Source organism: Canis lupus, chromosome 24 (genome assembly GCF_011100685.1).
Source record: "Canis lupus familiaris isolate Mischka breed German Shepherd chromosome 24, alternate assembly UU_Cfam_GSD_1.0, whole genome shotgun sequence".
Lineage (NCBI taxonomy): Eukaryota > Metazoa > Chordata > Mammalia > Carnivora > Canidae > Canis > Canis lupus.
The window spans coordinates 27,916,909-27,935,405 of record NC_049245.1 but is presented as its reverse complement, the minus strand read 5'-3'; the positions used below and the strand labels follow the sequence as shown (position 1 = coordinate 27,935,405).

At 42.6% G+C, this 18,497-nt stretch overlaps 1 protein-coding gene across 4 annotated transcripts in view; it reads right to left on the bottom strand.

The window, feature by feature from the left end:
- DHX35 (DEAH-box helicase 35) overlaps nt 1–18,497 on the bottom strand; it is a 65,860-nt gene that overhangs the window by 26,472 nt on the left and 20,891 nt on the right. For 3 of the 4 annotated variants that reach the window (XR_005377845.1, XM_038572313.1, XM_038572314.1), the window contains exons 5-12: nt 17,389–17,493; nt 15,241–15,302; nt 14,377–14,446; nt 12,163–12,222; nt 5,990–6,102; nt 4,961–5,057; nt 3,929–4,087; nt 2,035–2,245 (exon numbers count right to left, since the gene is read on the bottom strand). Coding sequence is in view for 3 of the 4 variants with exons in the window: in XM_038572313.1 (XP_038428241.1) it covers nt 2,035–2,245; nt 3,929–4,087; nt 4,961–5,057; nt 5,990–6,102; nt 12,163–12,222; nt 14,377–14,446; nt 15,241–15,302; nt 17,389–17,493 (877 nt within the window). In the remaining variant the exon portion in view is untranslated. The remainder of the gene's footprint in view (nt 1–2,034; nt 2,246–3,928; nt 4,088–4,960; nt 5,058–5,989; nt 6,103–12,162; nt 12,223–14,376; nt 14,447–15,240; nt 15,303–17,388; nt 17,494–18,497) is intronic. The other variant, XM_038572315.1, reaches the window with a different exon arrangement.

Here is an 18,497-nt window from a genome sequence, read left to right as displayed (position 1 = left end):
GGCACTCAGGTTGGCTCAGTCAGTTGAGTGGCCAATTCTTGATTTTGGCTCAGGACATGGCTCATGTCCAGAGATCCAGTCCCATGTTGGGCTCTGCACTAGGTGTGGAGCCTGCTTGAGATTCTCTCTCTCCCTCTGCCCCTACCCTCCCTTTCTCTCATTAAAAAAAAAAAAAAAAGAATGAAGTACTAACACAACAGAGACAAACCTGGAAAACATTTAGCATTCATTATGCTAAATAAAAGAAGCCAGACACAAAAGGTCACATAGTGTATGATCCCATTTATATGAAATATCCCAAACAGATAAATCCATGGAGACAGAATAGACTGGTGGTTGCTGGGAGGCAGGGAGAACTGCGGAGAAACTGCTTCAATGGGCACGGAGTGAGGGAAATATTCTGAAACTAGACAGAGGCAGTGATACATGTTGTGAATGTAATTAAATCCCACTGAATGGTTTGATTTAAAATGGTTCATTTTAGGGGTGCCTGAGTGGCTCATTTGGTTAAGCATCTGCCTTCGGCTCAGGTCATGATACTGGGGACCTGGGATCAAGCCCCATGTTGGGCTCCCTGCTCAGCGGAGAGTCTGCTGCTCCCTACGCCCCTCCCCCTGCTTGTGCTGGCTCTCTCTTGCTCATGACCTTTCTCTCTCTCAAATAAATAAATACAATCTTTATAAATAAATAAAAGTTAATTTTATGTTATATGAATTCCACCTCAAAACATCTGTTTTCTCTTCCCCAAATTTCTGGATGCCTTTTAACCTTGGTTCTCTCTTTCCTCTCCCATCATTCCTCCTTAGCACCTTCAGTAAGATGCTCAGGCCTCAGGCTCCAACTCCCCCGCCTCCCATGGACATCCTTACCCACCCACTTCCTCCCTACCAAGTACCTGTACATTCCATTCCCTTTGCTTGGTGCTATCCCTTCCCCCAGATAACCACTGGGTGGGCAATAAGATCAAGCACAAATACTCAAGTGTGAAGCCCTCCCCGGTGGCGTAACTCCCTGCCCTCTGCTTTCAAGGCTCATTCCGGAATGGGAATCCTCTCATGCTATACCATGCCGATCTGTTTGCGGGGTTGCCTCCACTACCTGGCTCTCCACCATGTGCCCACAGATTACGTCTCACCTAGCCCAAGATCTCCAAACCCCGGCACAAAGGCTGGTTTACAGCAGTGTTCTGTAAACATTCGCTACAAGAAAGAACAGAGTCAAGGACTGAACAAGGTGATGGTTATCAGAAGGAAAAAAGAGACAAATAACAAAACCCTAGGATCTGGGAAGTGAGTGCAGATGGATGCTGGACAGAGCAAGAGGATTAAAAATGATGTGAAAATTAAGTCTGGACAAGTGAGGAGAAATCTCAGTGCCATTACCCACAAAGAGAAAGAGAAAGTAGCTCTGGACATATCACTGTCAAAGGCAAGGCTGCCTTAAAGCTAGAGAGAAAGTTTCTGAAGGGCTGGGATGGTCTTTATCATAACTTTATCTTGCTCTTTTAAAGCCTAACATGGCGCCTGGCAGAGAGCAGGAGCTGAACAACTATCTGCTTTCTATCAGTGGTCTCAGGAGAGAACCCGCCATTTTCGCTCTGCAAAGATGCTCTGAACCAGAGGCAAGATGGAACCCACTGTGAGACCCAACAGGAGTCAGGATTTCTTGTTCTTCCCAAAATAAGAAAGCACCATGTTAAGCTGAGGGAAAGGAAAGACAGGACCTGAGACACGTGGCCCAGGCTACAGGGTCACAGGGCTATAGATCTACACTGGGCAGGTCTACACCTAGACATCAAGTTGGAATGGGAATGGCAGTAACGGGACTCGTGGGCCAGCCTTGGCCAATGAGAGCAGCAGCAGAGAACTGCTTCGTTTAGACTGAAGAAAGTAGCAGGGGCAAAGGACAGAGGGCCTCGTGAGGGGGTCTGGATTTTATGTGCAGTTCTGCCCATGAGGGGAACCATCCTGATGCTCTCCAGGGCTCAGGCTAACCATGAGAAAGTCAACAGCCCTGAAGGAGCGCCACACTAACCTGTATAAAGGCGGTAACATTTTCCTGAGCGGCTGCGGCCAGCACGCCCTGCGCGCTGGTTGGCTGACGCCTGGGACACTGGGGCCACCACCAAGCACTCAATGGTTGTCCTGGGATTATAGGCACGGAGCTTCACAAAGCCACAGTCGATCACATACACAATCCCGCTGATTGTAATGGAGGTTTCGGCCACATTGGTGGCCACTATCACCTAAGTCCCCACAGCAAGAAAAGTAAAAAGAGAAGATGTTTGGTTCTTTTCGCTTTTAAAAAACTACTCAAAATCCTCAAAGATCTATTAAAGATATTTCCAACAATGTAGAATCTATAAGAGGCAGCTGAATATGCTGGGAAAAAACAGGAGTTTTAGGGCCAGGGGGTCCCGGGTTTGAATTCTCCCTAAGGTGTAAGGTGGTCCATAAGGACTTTGGACAAATTATTTAAATTCCTGCAGTCTCACATCTACATGTATATCTACAGCCTTCCTGGGCGGGGGGGGGGGGGGGGGGGGGGGGGGGGGGGCATCAAACGTGAAATACAAGTACAGCCTGGTGCTTGGTCCATAATAAATGCTCAGCAAATGTTTGTTTTTGCCTTCTGTACAACTAAAGGAAATCATCACCTTGAACATCTTTATTCATTCACTCACTCACACCTCAACTATTTCCTGAGGGTCTGTACTCTGCAGGCACCGTTCAAGGTGCTGGGGATGTATGATGAGCAAGAAACACAAGGCCCCTGTTCCCCCAGAGTCTGTGAGTATAGATAGCATTTAGAACTTTTTTAAAAAGATTTTATTTATTTATTTATTCATGAGAGACACACAGAGAGAGGCAGAGGCAGAAGCAGGCTCCTCCCAGGGAGCTCGATGTGGGACTTGAGCCTGTACCCCAGGATCATGCCCTGAGCCACAGGCAGATGCTCAACCACTGAGCCACCCAGGCGTCCGCATTTAGAACTTATTAAAGGCACTTTTACATCTGGCATTTTATAAAAATCTTCCGACCATTTTCATATAGTAGACATTTAAGAATTTATACTAGAAAACCACTGGTCAAAAGTTCTTATTTATGTTTCACCGTTGAAAAAAATGGGGCTTGAAGTTAAGTCACTCATCCAGACACAGAGTAACCCAGGCACAGAATCCGGGCTTCCTGAACGGTTGGCCACAGTTCACGTTTGACTGGGCAGATGAGGTACTGAATCTCAATGGCATGAGGCTGAGCACCTTCTTCTAAGTAGTCCAAATTGAGAATGGGATCCTCAGACCACCCCTCCCCCTACTTACTCTCTGCCACCTGCTGATAAACAGCTACAATAAGCTGGTTTGGGGCCAGTTCTGTGCCTTCCTCATCTAATGGGAAGGAAAGCCAAGTAAGGCCCAGGGGATGATAACCAGGATACAGACTGGCTGCCTGCTGGCTCCTTCCAACAAGTGCTTCTCATCATACCCTTCCCCAACCCAATTTCAAGGCTAAATATTTTTCAGCCACACCTTGAATTAATTGATGTAAATTTGGCTCTATAGGTTAACCGGTACCATTTGTAGTAACTTCTCTATTGTTCCGGACTGATCACAATTCACCTAGATGGTCATTTAAGCCAAGCCAGTATTATGCCATGGGGAAATACTGAGCAGACAGTAAAGAGGCAAAGAGAAATCACTTGCTGTAATAACTACTTCTGTGAGGCAGGTTTAGAAATCTCTGCAATATACCATTTATTGTGTGCTTTTAGATTTATTGCGCAGAAGCATTGACCTAAAGGTCTTAAAGAAACCTTATTTAGAAAGTTTCACTTCAATTAAAAAAAAAAAAATCCTCCTAGTGCATAGGGAAGGGGCCCCAGCATGACAGCTGGCAGCAAACAGCCCTGGTCACTGGGCTAGTCTCACCTTTCTGACACTGCGGGACACCCTTTCAAACACTTTCATTTGCTCAAAGGAAGGCAGTCCTGCGTACATGGGGAGAACTCGGAGGTGTCTCTTCATCCCAGTTCGACCTAGCGCCCGAGCCTGCTCGATCAGCATAGACACAACAGTTTCCACCTCTTCCTAAAAACATTGAACCAGGGACAAAAAAACCCGAGATCAATCTGAAGCATGTCATTTTATCAGACTTGAAAGAAAATGAAAGCTGGGATAAGAATTTTAATTGCGATCAGATTCACGATTTCCAGTGTAATCACACTCTGCTCTGGGGTGGTTTTTAATCAAATGCTACTGAACAGTGGTGCCTATGGGGTGAAAATTTCCAAGTGTCAGATTCATTACTAAAATCTATACTAACTGCGGTGAACAGAAGAGCTCCCAATAAACAAAACCAAGGACTATTTTACTCAGCTTTCATGTACTGTGGCAAACAAAGCATATCATACATATAGACAAGCTGTGACATATAAAATCGCTATAAGCTTTCCCCAGAAAAGATTACTCTACCGTGGAAAGTGTTGATGGTGGAAAAGATTATGACTGGAGGGTGGTTCTGAACAGCACTCTGACCGTAAGTGAGCACTCTGGTTTGTTCAGTTGTCTTTCCAGAGATGTGCCCACTTACCACCTCCAGGATGAGCAGCATCACTGAGAAAGAGGCTTGCAGGAGTAACACACATGCACAAAATGTACCTAACGCAACACTTCATCGTGGTAAACACAACAGCCCATTGACTGCATCGTTTACTTTGGAATCAACTAATGAATCTAAAGTATATCGAATCCTCTGCAGACAGAACAGGTGGGAACTAATGATTCCCTGACAAGCTAGTCAGTAGATGAATGACATCAATCCAAACAATTTTCTACGCAATTAAGTAATCACAAAATACAATAAAACATGAAATGAATGGCCAAGTAAAGTAATAGGCCTTTGTTAAATTTTGGTGCTGCCTTAACGTGTCTGTTCATCAGAGAAAATTCCAGTGGAATTACCTGGCCAGTCAGAAATGCTAGGATGTCTCCATCTCCCTCTGTCTGGTGAATTTTCATCACAGTTTCTACAGTTGATTTGATATAATCTGGAACAGGACTGAAAAGATGTATGAGATACATTCATCACTAGAACATACTCATTAATTATAAATTACACTAACAATCTGGCAGCAAAGCCTCATGAAAGTTAGTCTGGGCCTGCCTGGCATGTAAACAGTACATGAATAAATAAACATTCATTTCCTTTTTTCTTTTTTTTTAAAGGCAGTATTCAAAAGTAATCCATAATTACATGTATACCGCGAAAAGTGCTTTATTTGCAAAGAAATTAAAAACCCATGCAAATAAAAGTGCTATCTTTAGCAAGCAAAGAGGCCTGGTCAATGAAAGTTGGGGGCTGTGGTCCCAGTGCTCAATCTCATACTCTTTCCACTTTCCCTCCTAATCACTGGCAGCATGTCTGAGTAGAGTGTTCAGAGCTAATGGATATGATATCAAGTGAGAAACTCAGAAGTTAGACCCATAACGCTCTGGATTTATCAACCACTGTACCAGGCTTCTGGTCTTTGTCTGTCTGGTGACTAGGTATAGGAATTAGGATGGTCCCTTCCTATCTAAGGGGGTTCCTCCCAACCATGTCAACCAGGCCCCCTTGCTAATGTAGAGCACTAAGAACCAAATGATTCAAATCATCACTGTTGCCCTCATAGACAGGTAGCCTTGTAAACCTCAGTTCTGAAGATTATCAAGCCTCCTCCCTATAATCCTGTTACCACTTTGCTCTTTCGAACTGAGCTACTGGCCACAGACTTAGAAATTGGCACTTCGGTGTCAAGAGTTTCAAAACGCATTCAGCGTGATATTGAGCAGGATTCCAGAACATCCTCTCAGACAGGAGACACAAAACATGCTCCTCTCAGCAGCCCGGCATATTGCCCTTGAGGCTACGAGTAGATACAGTGGCTTCACATTCCATAGCTCAGGCCCCGTTTGCTAATCATCATCGTTAAAAATAAAGTATCATCAAACCTTTGTAGATAAAAGATATCCACTGGAAATGTTCGCCCTTCTACTGTAAGGATCACACATGTATCCCTTGTTGGGTCACTGGTTTCATTCTGATTAAAGAAATCCCGGAATTTCTATTTAAAAAAAAAAAAAAAAAAGGACACTTCATTTCTCTCAAAAAAAATGATTTGTTGTTACATAAAGAAAGAAAATAATATAAAACTGACAGAGCAGGGGTTGGGTAGTAGAGATTGGATATAACACAGACTATCGGTTACAAAATAACTACCAAAAATCCTATTTTTATTATTGCAATTTTGAGGAATCACATTTCGACAGACTCTTTACTGAACTTTGATAAAAAATAATAAAGGTTAGATTTCAAAACTCTGTTACTCACCAATACATCTGGGTCCACCTATAACTATGGCATTACTTATTTTTATCCCCTGTATTTTATTTAACAAAAAATTGGGTCCAAAGGTGTGATTCAAATTAAATACAGTTTAAATCAGGTTGATGTATAGCTCTAATCTGAAAAGCACATATCTGATTATCAATTTACAAAGAATTTATATTCTTTGTAAATTTATCAATTTACAAAGAAACTTTATATTTCTACAAACACTAGCTATGATCCTAGTGTTACAGTTACAGATATATATTTATTATAACCTTCCCAAATTTTAGGCAGGAACAGTTTTGGCAAGGACAGTGTCTTCTCTATCTTTCCATGCCCTAGGGGAGTTAGCACAACACTTTTAGGGGGGAAGTCATCCATTACACACTTCTCCAGCACTCCCACAGTACACTGTGAAGAGAGGTAGCTCCTGGCAGCTCCTCCAACAGAGGTGGCTACATCTTCTCCCATGGCACTTGACTACCAGACTGGCAGTTTATAAGTAGGCCTGGCACAAGAGCTCTGGCCAAAAATGGGCCAGGAAGATACCACTGATGATCCCTTCTCATGAAATCTGACCTGAGATACACAGAGAAGCTGGCAGTGAGTGCCTGAGGGGGAGCTGCTGTGTCAGTGGCAGAGGGACATGGAAATCCTGTTGGGTCAAGTATGTCATCCGATTCCCACCCAATGATATTCCAGTCTGATCCCTGAACCCTGGCTGGGCATTACTTTTCATTATCCTAGGAGGTCTGGCTAGGAGAACACAAGTCCTGACTCCTTTATTCCTCATGTATCTTTACTGACCATGCTGGTGCCTGCCCTGGACACTGGAAGCCAGGGTACACTGAGGACTGCTTCGCATACAGAGCAATGGATATGGAGGAGCCCTTCTACAAGAGTTGATTGGATTGAACTACAGAATAGTGGGATGCTATAGGATGCTATACGCTGACCTCAAAGTTGTATCTGAGAAGAGTAAGCACAGACATAAAAGTGCTCCATGCCAACACAAGAACCATGCTGTGCTATGAAGAACTCCATGGCACTACTCTTCGCTTCCCTTTTGGATCAAGTGACTTCAGCCCTCCTGTGCCCTATGATGTGATACACAAACAAGTGAGAAAAGACTGCTCCTCTACACCCCAAAAGAGTGAATAATCCAGGGGGGATGGGCATATGAGGAACCAATCAAAATACAAACCAAGGCAGAATGACTACATGACCAGAAAAACCTGTAAGTTATTCAGAATGAAGGTCAACGCTAAGCAGCTTCATGGAGGAAGCAGTACCCCCTGGCAAAGCCTGGAGGGATGAGGAGGACTATACTGGCTACGAAGAAGAGACAACCCTTCTATGGCTGACAGCAGAATGCAGACTAAGATATAAAGGGCTCACCAACAAAGGAAAGAGCCCAAGGTCCAGGGCAGGCCAGCCCCACTCTGAGTTGTTCTCTCATCTACAGAAGGACAAATCGCTATCTACCCTATGTGGGCCTGCAGTCAGCACAGGTCTGGCCTAGAATGTGTACTCAGGAAGTGATCATGCTATCTATCACTCTGAAGGGGCCCGAATGTCATGCTACATGGGCACTTCATCTGATGAGCTAGACAAGGGCAGTGAGGATGGGCATGACATCCTCAGACCTGTGTTCTGGATGCCTGGCTCGAGTGGCCACTTTGGAGGAGGGCAGGGGCAATAAGAGAGTGGAGGCAAGCTAATTCAGGAAGGTACTGGAATAGCTCAGAGGAGAGAATGAAAGCACTTGATTTCACTCGGCAGGGGCCCGGTGAAAGTGAAGCCTACCAGAGGTATGAGTGACGGGGCTGGGCAGTCAGTGAGCAAGAGCGCACACATATGCACGCTGGGGAGGATGGAGTTTCTTCTTTGTCAGGGATAACACCTTCCAAAGCAAAGTAAGTCTTGAGCCTGAATGACCTCAATGAGAGAGGGACTGCCATAGAGAAGCCAAAAGCCACAAGCCTCACAGGGCTGTGAATCTGGGCAGCTGGTGACCAGCTGCTAACAACTCCGGCTGGAGCACAGGATCACAGTCAAGCTGGCCACCAGCACAAAGTGTCGGCTGAACCAAGGGGCCATGGAGGAAGGCAGCCATGAGGAGGAAGACCAGCCAGCAGAGGAATCTGAGGGGGAAGTCTCAGGGAGGCAGGAGAAAGGGGAGACGATAGGTATCCAGAAGCTGCAGAGAGAGAAGGAGGACTTTAAGAACGACTTGATTGAACAGAGCTGCATGTTACCAAGAAGGCAAGCAGAACAGGGAGGATGCAACACCTCATTCTTGACTATGTGGTGCTGAATACAAAAGACAGGAAGTTACCTTCAAGAAATAAATTCAGCATTTACTAAGAAAGTGTGAGATCTTTGTCCTTAAGATATTTATCTTTTATCTTTACCTGGAAATATATAATACATACAGAAAACTACAAGCTAGAGAGCAATCAGTGGCATACACCTTATGGGCAGAATGAAGGAACAGCAAGAGTGAGGTGAAGGTGAGTCCACCGCACCAGGAAAGGAGAATATGAGTCAGATTTCAACGAGGTGGGCGCACACTGACCCAGACCCACAACAAGGAACATAAAATGACAAAAAGCAAGAGGACAGTCAATGAAACAGAATGTAAATGATGTGGACATCTGTTGGGCCATCTCCCCGGCTCACCAGCTAGCTTCCTTCCCTGGTAGCTACTCAGACCTGACCCATAGAAGTGGGTTCCCAACAGCCATGTCTACACAACACGTCCACCCTGGGCCAATAGTCCTTGGTCCATGCAGATGGGTCCAGAGGAGGACCCCAGCTGATCCCCTATCTCTTCTCTAAGAATCTGGAAAGAGAAATTAGTCTCTCTCCAAGAAGCTGGACCAATGACAAAAAAACCTGCAGGAATTCTCAGCAACCCTATTTTCTGGCATGTGGATGGAAGCAAAAGAAAAACAAGAGCTTGTGATATAATGGTCAATTAATACTTCACAATTATATCTGATTGTGTTCTATAACTGCTCATATAATTAGGCTTACATTAACAAAGCAGCTAACCTAATCAAGGCAATGATGTGATTGGCCCAGTCATATTCCACCTCTGCCTCCTAGCCACCATCACTGGTGTCTTTACCACAAGGCTGGGTCACACCCTGGGCCCTGAGCGAAACGAGAGCAGAGGGCATCTATCCCTCCAGGCAGTGGGGCTCAGAATTAGTGTACCACCCACAGACCTAGAAGCTGGGGTGCCAGGAAAGGGGTGTGGCACTTCTGGGCCTCCACGTCCGACACTGCCCAAGCCACACCCTGCCATCTCCACTATCCTCTCACCCACCTCAGCCCACTGCTTTCCCTCACTCTCTTACTCTCAGGTGGGGACTCCCACCCCCACAACACATACCCTCAGTCACACAGGACAAACTCCTGCCCACTGGGTCCCCCCACCACACACACAGACACCTACACACACACATGCACACCTATACACACATGGGCCTCACTTCCCCCCTCCCAGGGGAGGCAGTGTACAAGGATGGGTGAAGAAGGAGTGAAGGCCCAGCTGATGACTGCTGAAGGCCCAGCATGCTGTGCGTCAGAGCACTTACAGACCACAGCAAGTTTCCTACACTCCACTTTCCCACTTGAAAAAAACTACTACTTCCAGAAAGTCTATCTATACCATGGAAAGAAGCCCTTTTTTTAAATCTCTGTGCCACACCAAAAGACAATGAAAGGATATTTGAAGTGACAAATATTAATGATTCTAAGAAAAGACTTGGACATGATAATTTTCAAACAATAAAAACTGTTAGAAATAATTTTTAAAAAAGAGGGGAGGTTTGATGAAAGAGGTAAAAGAGAGGAAGATGCTCTGTGCCACGGGAACATGGAGGCGATGGTGGGAGGTGAGGCTAGGTATAGCTATCAAACCAGCGTTCCAGCGGGTGCCATGGCTTACGGGGGTGAGAAGTAATTCAAGAGGCAAGCAAAGAGCTTTGGCCCAAAGGTTATCATGTGCAAACAGAAAACAACACACTCTTAGAGCTCTATGAGAAGGTCCAAGAAACCAACCAAGCTACACACAGACACTCCTCTTAGCCACGCCGAATTTTTTCTCTTTCCAAGTTGTTCTGCATCCCCGGAGAGCTACAGGGAGACTAGGAGCCAGGCCCTTTTCATATCTCAGCTGGATGACAGAAATGGCCTGCTGCCTGGTATCTCCACATCTACTCTCGTCTCTTCTACACAGCACCCAGAATGATCTTTCTAGAACTCAAATGATCAAGTCACTGCTACACTTCATGCCATCCCAGCACTCCCAACTGGGTATAGGGTAGATTCTTCCTCCTTTCTATGGTCTGTAAGGCCTTCTATCACCTGACACCTACCAACCTCTCCATTTTAATCTTCCATTGCTTCCCATCCTATCAAAATTCATTGAACCTAAAAGCATCTACTCTGTGGTAGACAGTAGATTTAGACTGTTTAGACATTGTTTTAGGTGAAAGAAAAAATAATGAGTAAGACACTCAAAGTCCCAGTCTTCACAGAGCTTCTATTTTACTGATGGGAGACACACGATGAACAAACATCTAGCTCTGCATGTAATGTAGGTAGTAGTAAGTGCTAACCACATCAGAAGCAGCAGACTAAGATGATGCAGGGCAGCAGGGCCCTATTTTAGTTGGGGTAGTCAGGAAAGGCCTCTCTGAGTGGAGAATACATGGTCAGGACTGCACTGAAATGAGGGAAGAGCCATGAGAACATACGGGATAAGGGTCTAGAGAGGGTCCTCCCCAGAGTAAAAGCGTACTTGGGTTTTTCTGAGGAATAGTGAGACTAGAATATAAGCAGCATGGGAGAGACTGGATGTAGATGAAGTCAGAGAGGTGACAAGAGAAATGACTGGAGGGCAGAGACTGTCCCCCACACACCTTGCAAGCAAGGTAAGACTCCCACCTGCACTTGCCTCCGAGCCCCTGGGATGCATGGTTTCACACCCCTGTGGCTCGGTGCATGTTTAGGACAACCTTCGCAGCCCTGCACAACTGGCAGACTTCCATGCATCTTTTGAACCCAAATGGAATATCTGACCTCTGTGAAAGCTCCCAGACATCCTCCAGCCAGCTAGACTTAAGCAGACCCCTCTGTGGCTGTCTCAGCACCCTGACATACTGATCTGTAAACATCTATTTATGTGTCTGCTTCCCAAGAAGTCAGGGAGGGTTATGAATCACCTGTAGCCAGCATGGCACTGAGCATGTGTGTATATATATTCATATATTTATATTTATACACATATTTATATAAAACAAGTAGTCAAAATTATTTGAGTTGAACTGCTGTTTTGAACTAAAATATTAACTGGTAAGAGAGAAAAATAATGTAAAATGAGCCATGAAAATTATAACATGTAAATTATATATGCAGGGAAAACTTCAATTACACACCAAAAAATCTCAACCTAAATGCTACAGTCATAAATAAATTTCAGCAATATAACATACTGAAAAAAAGTAATAAAAGGAAACTGCCTATGTGGGAAGAAACACAGTATGTAGAGAAACAAGACAAGTAGGTAATTATGAACTCAATTAATTACAGGCTAATTTCTACCCACAAGCTAAAAAGGAGTATCCTCTGATCATATGGAATCTAGGACATCAGATGGCCCCATAAGGTAGGTAGGCCATTCTGTCAGAGATAAGCTCTTGCTAGAGGTATGTCACAAGGATATGTCCAATACTTCCAGTGCTTACAGGGGGCAGCCGGGTGAAGTGGGAAATGCTCGTACCTCTGCATCCAGAGTGGCTGAAGCCACAAGCAGTCGAAGATCCCCTCGCTTTCTCTGAATCTAAAAAAGAAGGCATTAGGAAACAATAAAACAGGGTGATACGTACAGAAGATACAGTTTGGTACCTGCAATTTACTTCAGAGTAAATTAGTGTGTGTGTTTTTGAGGGGTCAGTCAGGGAGCTTATAGATGAAACAAGACTGACCAAAAGTTAAAGTCCCAGGTAAAAAGGTGGGTCATTACACTATTCTAATGGTTTAAGTAGTAAATTTTTCCAAAATAAAAAGCTAAAAAAAATGTTTCTATAAAAAGAATAAAGGAGCTTTAAGAATTAAATTTGAATTTAACAAAAGTAAAACCATTTCTTCCTGATACCTGGGTCTCTGGATAGTCAGAATCTACATACACCCAGTTGAAGCATGAGAAGTACATTAAAAGCAAACAAACAGTAAGTGATAATAACACTGAGACAGAAATACTGACAAAACATCTTAACAGTTATTCAAAGAAAGAAATGATCAACAGGCAGAGAAGAAATGATCATATAAACTATAGCAAAAATATATAATAAAAATGACATTACTTTTTCATCTATCACACTGGCAAAGATTCAGTGAAATAAGCCTCTTATTAGACTGTTCCTGGGAGGATAATAAGCAGGTGGGAAAATCCCTCCTAAGTATCAAAAGTATAAATCTTTGGCCAAAGAATGAAATAATGAAAACAACAAGAACAATGGCAACTAACATACACTAAGTTATGTGCCATTCCCTGGTCTCCGCATACAGCTGTGTCATATATGTGCTGCACAAAGATGCCTGGCTGAAGAGGCCAGAGGCATCTGAAGTCCAGAACACCCTCCCCTCCCCTGGCTGTGGGCAGCCTCCTAGTGTGGGCATCTTTCTCTAATTTGTACAAAGGTGAGACTTCATAGTCTCTTTGTGACCCTTAGGTTCCATCCTAAAAATTTTACGTGATCTTATTTGAGTCCCATAATAAAACTAGGATCTAGAGTAGCTCTGTCCAAGAGAGTCCAGTGACGGAGAAGTTTTGCCCAGTGCACTAGCCACTAGCCATGTGTGGTTACAGAACTCTTGAAATTTAGCCAAAGCAACAGAGGAACTGCATTTTTAATCTTATTCTACTTTAATTAATTGAAACTAACTAGCCATAGGTGGCTAGTGGCTGCCATACAGAAAAGTATACTAGCACAGATGTAGAGACTTCTATCATCCCCATTTTAGAGATGAGTAAACTCAGCAGAGCCAGATTTTGAACCCAGGCACTCTGACCCAGAGTCCATGCCTTTAATTACTCTGCTCTACCCCCTCATTCTAGACTCCTGTGATTGGGAATATATCCAAAGAAAACAATCAGAAAATACAGGAAGGGAAAAGGTACAGCTGAAACAAGACTGGCCATGAGTTGTAATAGTTGAATACAGATGATGGGCACAGAGGGGTCATTAAGTCCTTCTCTTACCCTGTAGTATGTTTGAATAAAAAAAATTTTAAAAAAATAGAAATACAATAGATTTCATTACAAAGATGCTCACTGCAATATTATTTAAAATACTTCAAATGTGGGGGCACTTGGGTGGCTCAGTCAGCTAAGCATCTGACTCTTGATTTCCACTCAGGCCACAACCTCAGGGCCCTGGGATCGAGCCCCACATTGGACTCCCCACTCAGTGGAAGGCCTGCTTGTTCTGTCTCCCATTCTTTGCCCCTCCCCTTATTCTCTGTCTCTCAAATAAATAAATAAATTTTTTTAAAAATTTAAAAATTAAAAAAAAAAAAATATTTCAAATCTGGAAGCCATACAAATGCTTACCAGTAAGAGAGTCAAATACTTTGTGGTAGAGACATATGATTATATAGACACTACTAAATATAATGTCTTCAAGGAACATTTAATGACACAGAAAAATGATCTTAATATTAAGTGAAACATACAAGATACAAATTAGCACATACAGTCCAATCCCTATTAAGCCAAAACAGATGCATTTAACACGCAAAAACACAGGCAAAAAAAGAACAGAAGAAACACACCAACACTCCACCAGTGATTGTCTCTGAATGGGTAGAATTATGGATCATTTTAATTTTTTCCTTCATATTTGATTGGATTTTCCAAATTGCTACAATTACTTTCCTAATCAAGCAGTAAAATAAAACAAAAAAAACAAAAGTCTGGGCAGCAAAGTCACACCTTTTTCAGCAAGCCAATGGCAATGTCTGTGTATAAGGTCCTCTCATGGGCTTCATCCAGCATGATGGCACTAAGAATCAAAGGGAAGATTTGGTGAGCATCAAACAAACCACCCACATAATCTCATCCAGATTATCAAAGGGACTTCTGCATATCTAATCCCTGAGCAATATACCTTGTATTAAAAGTAGAGCTAAGTAACTTCTCCTTGATAAGGAGGGAAGTATTAAGGTAATAAAAATGGTGACATCAACATATCTTGGTGAAGAAAACAGTACATTTACTGCTATCTTTAAAGAGTTTTACAACCCACGTTGGATTCTAATAGGACTTAATTACCTGATTTTAAATTACAATATAACATATAACCTCAGAGAGCACATAAAAATCAGAACAAGGCCCCTCCAAAGATTGTTAAGCATCAGAGAACAGCTGTGTCATGTGTGTACCCGGGAAAAATGTAACATCCTTTCCCAGAATATCACATAGCCTGTTTGGGACAGTGTTAATGCCATGAATAATGACACACAAAGAGGGAGACAGTGTAAATAACTATCTGGACTCCGCATATCACATTACACAAACACCGTCCAGTAACTATCGATCCTGGGACATAACGGAGGAAAGATAAGTATGACAAGTCAACAGATTATTCAAATAATGACAGGGATTTAAATGTATCCATTTTTTACTATTAGTAAATTCTGAGAAAGCAACAAAGGCCATAAGAGCCCACATAAACAGATAAGCTTTAGGGCAGCTGAAGGCAGTCATTAAGTCCCAGCTATTAACACAACTGCTTCTCAATCTACTTGGGTTTTTTTTGGAACTTCAGGGAAGTTATCATTGGAAAAATGCATTTACCTATATTTTGTTAACAATGGATCAACCATCATTTCCCTGACCAACATTCCATCAGTAAGGAACTAAAAAACAAAAACACAAAATTTTAGAAATAATTCAACTATACAACAATGATTTTTTCAAAAAGTTCAAGTGTAACTAAATGCATACAACCTTCACCAGTGTGTGGACGAGACAATTCTGTGAGGAAATGCCCCAACGCTTTAGTGATCAAGCAATGGAACTGTTCACAAACAAAACTTCCATGTTGGGGTTCTCAGCTGGGGCCTGCAAATTTTGCAGAATTCCACCTGCATTTACTATCTGAACATTGGCTCAGCCCATTTTCTCTGGGCCTATACTACTGGTACTGTGGACAAACAGGCAGTGAAGACAATTCTTATCTGCACAAAGGAAGGCCATGAGTCTGAGATCATTGTTCTTAAAATATCTCAAAAACTGCATACCTGCAGCTCTTGAAGTTCCTAACTTAAGCTTTGACTGCTATTATCTTAAGGAGGCCAGACAGGGCTGTGATTAAGACCAGAGGCCGTGGTGTCAGTAGGCTGGGAACCTAGATCCTCATTCTGCCTCTTACTAGCTGTGTGAATCTTGGGCAAGTTACCTACCCTCTCTGAGCCTGAGTCCTCATTTGTAAAATGGAAATAATAAAAAAGTATCTACCTCAGCAGGTTATTGTGGGAATTAAGAGAGACAGTACATACAAAGTTCAGCACAAGACCAGGCACACAGTATTTAAGAGGATCAGCTGGGCAACTGGGTAGCTCAGCCGGTTAGGTGGCCCACTCATATCAGGGTCGTGGGACTGAGCCCCATGTTGGGTTCTGTGTTCAATGGACAGTCTGCTTGAGATTCTCTCTCACCCTCTCCCTGTGCCCCACCCCACAACTCCTGCTCACCCGCATAGGCACACTCTCCCTCAAATAAATCACCTTAAAAAAAAAAGGAGTATCAGCTATTACTATTTAGGATTAATAAATGCTTATAAAATGCTTGAGAAATAAGCAGGAACATGTTATTACTGCATCCAAAATAACTCAGTACTTGAACAATGTTAACCATCTTCCCCACACTAAGCTGTAGCTTAGTGTTTTTACTTTTTGTTACGCTTTTAAGAACAGGTTACATTTCCATCACATTGTTCTTGGGCCTGGTACCAGTTGCCACACATACAGCAGTGAGAAGGAGGACCTGCTACCAATGACAGGCACCACTTAAGGGCACAGCGCCTATAATGATGACCAAATCAAATACAAAAGCTTTTTGTGAAAGACTCAAAAACAACCATTTGGTTATATAAGCCACTAAAAACTATCTACTTTAAAGATATTTGATGGTACAGAAGAATATTCCCTTTACCCAGCAAAATGAATCTCAAAGGTAACAAAATACAAAAATTTGGAAAATAAGATTCCTATTTTTATAAATCACTACCTTGTCTGGTTCATCTGTTTATTTTCAACTTTCCTCTGTGGAAACTGAGAGGAAACTGAGATTCTTATAACCAGTTTCCATTCCATTGTTTTGCAGTACCATCTAGTTAGAACGACTCCAGCACTGCGCTCCAGGGCGGGCACTCCCCTGATGATATACTGATAACTACTGATACTACTCAGTCCAACAGTAGCAACTGGGTCAAAGAACACCCAAGTAAAATCCACCATCATGTAAACATGGAAAAGTTCTAACTCATGAAAATAATATTTGTGAATTCTACGCTTTATCAATTTATACTGCCTTGTCCCTGTTTTTAAGTCTTTTACAGGCAAGTTTCTAAATTCTGACAGCTATGTGGATTGGTGGAAAAACCATAAAACACATATAAGAAAGGACAGCCTTCGGTCTTGGTTCTACCACCAATGGGCACGTATCTCAGGCAAGTCATTCAACCTTCCAGGTCCTCAACCTCTTCATCTGTAGAACCAAAAGCTCAACATTCCTTCCAAAGTCCCTTCTGGGCTACAATTCAAGGACTCTCTGAGAGAGCTCCGTACCTCCCCTTCACGCTAAACTCCCTGAGGGCAGGGTGATTTCATACACTTTCTGTCCTGGTATCAGAGTCCCGGTGAGCAGTGATGCTGCATGTTTTTAATTCTCCCCAAATAATCTTCCTGGTTCATGGTAGGAAAAGCAGAGTGAGCACTTCACCTTGATTCTCGTGGCCAGTGGATCGGTGCAGTCATCAAAGCGGATGCAGTAGCCCACCTCGTGACCCAGCACTGCACCCCTTTCCTCAGCTACTCTCCCTGCAACCTTTGGGAAGAAAGATCATGCTGAAAATAGAGACATAGAAATTACTGCACAGAGCACATACTATGGAAAATCTAGCATTTTTTAAATAAGTATGTGAACACAGTGGAGAATGAGAAAAAAAAAGAGTAGGTCATTAGAGAACGAGCATGACTTATTCACTTGTGTCTCACTCCTTCTACAACTGACTTGGAGCAACTTATTAACTTAATAATTAAGTATTGTATAACAATAAGCAACACGAATGGAATCACATAAAGATGTTACAGATCAGAACCAAAGATATGGCAGATAAAATTCAAAAGATCAAAGCCAATGAGAAAATTTTGAAACAGAGATATGCCAAATTATTTCAGTTGAACCACAAATTCAGCTCGGCATTTTCTGGCAGCCAAAGCAAAGAGAGAAAGAAATGACAAGATTCATCCCAGTAAAGCAAACCAACTGGGGACAAATTTTCACATCTTTGTGCCTCAAAATAAAGTACCTTCCACTGGACCATAAAGGCAGGAGAACAGAAATGATCAAATTCAATACTGGGCCAAGGTCATCTTCTCTTTGGAGGGAAAATAATGATGTCTCCTGAGCCAGATAACCTAAAACAATTTGCAACAGATCCCCAGCTACCCAAAGCATTTAAAGGGGACATAAAGAAAAGAATGAAGGTTAAAAAATAAAAGAAAGGAAAAGAGGGGGTACACGAATGAGAAAGTTAATGAAGGATCCAAGTTAATATAATAAAGTAAAAGCAGAAAACAAAATACATAGTAATATATTACGAAGACCACAAATTACAGATATATTTTTCACTTACCAATATATGACAAATAAAAAGTGAACACAAAAAAGAGAAAACAAAACCCAATGGCAAGAACTCCTACTACCTCTAGAAGGCTATTCAAAGGTTATCAACTTATTAATAGAACATATTTGAAATGATGAATAAACCAAAGTGGAAGAGCAGTAAAAAGAAACTATAGAGTTTAACGTTCATTATTACATAAACT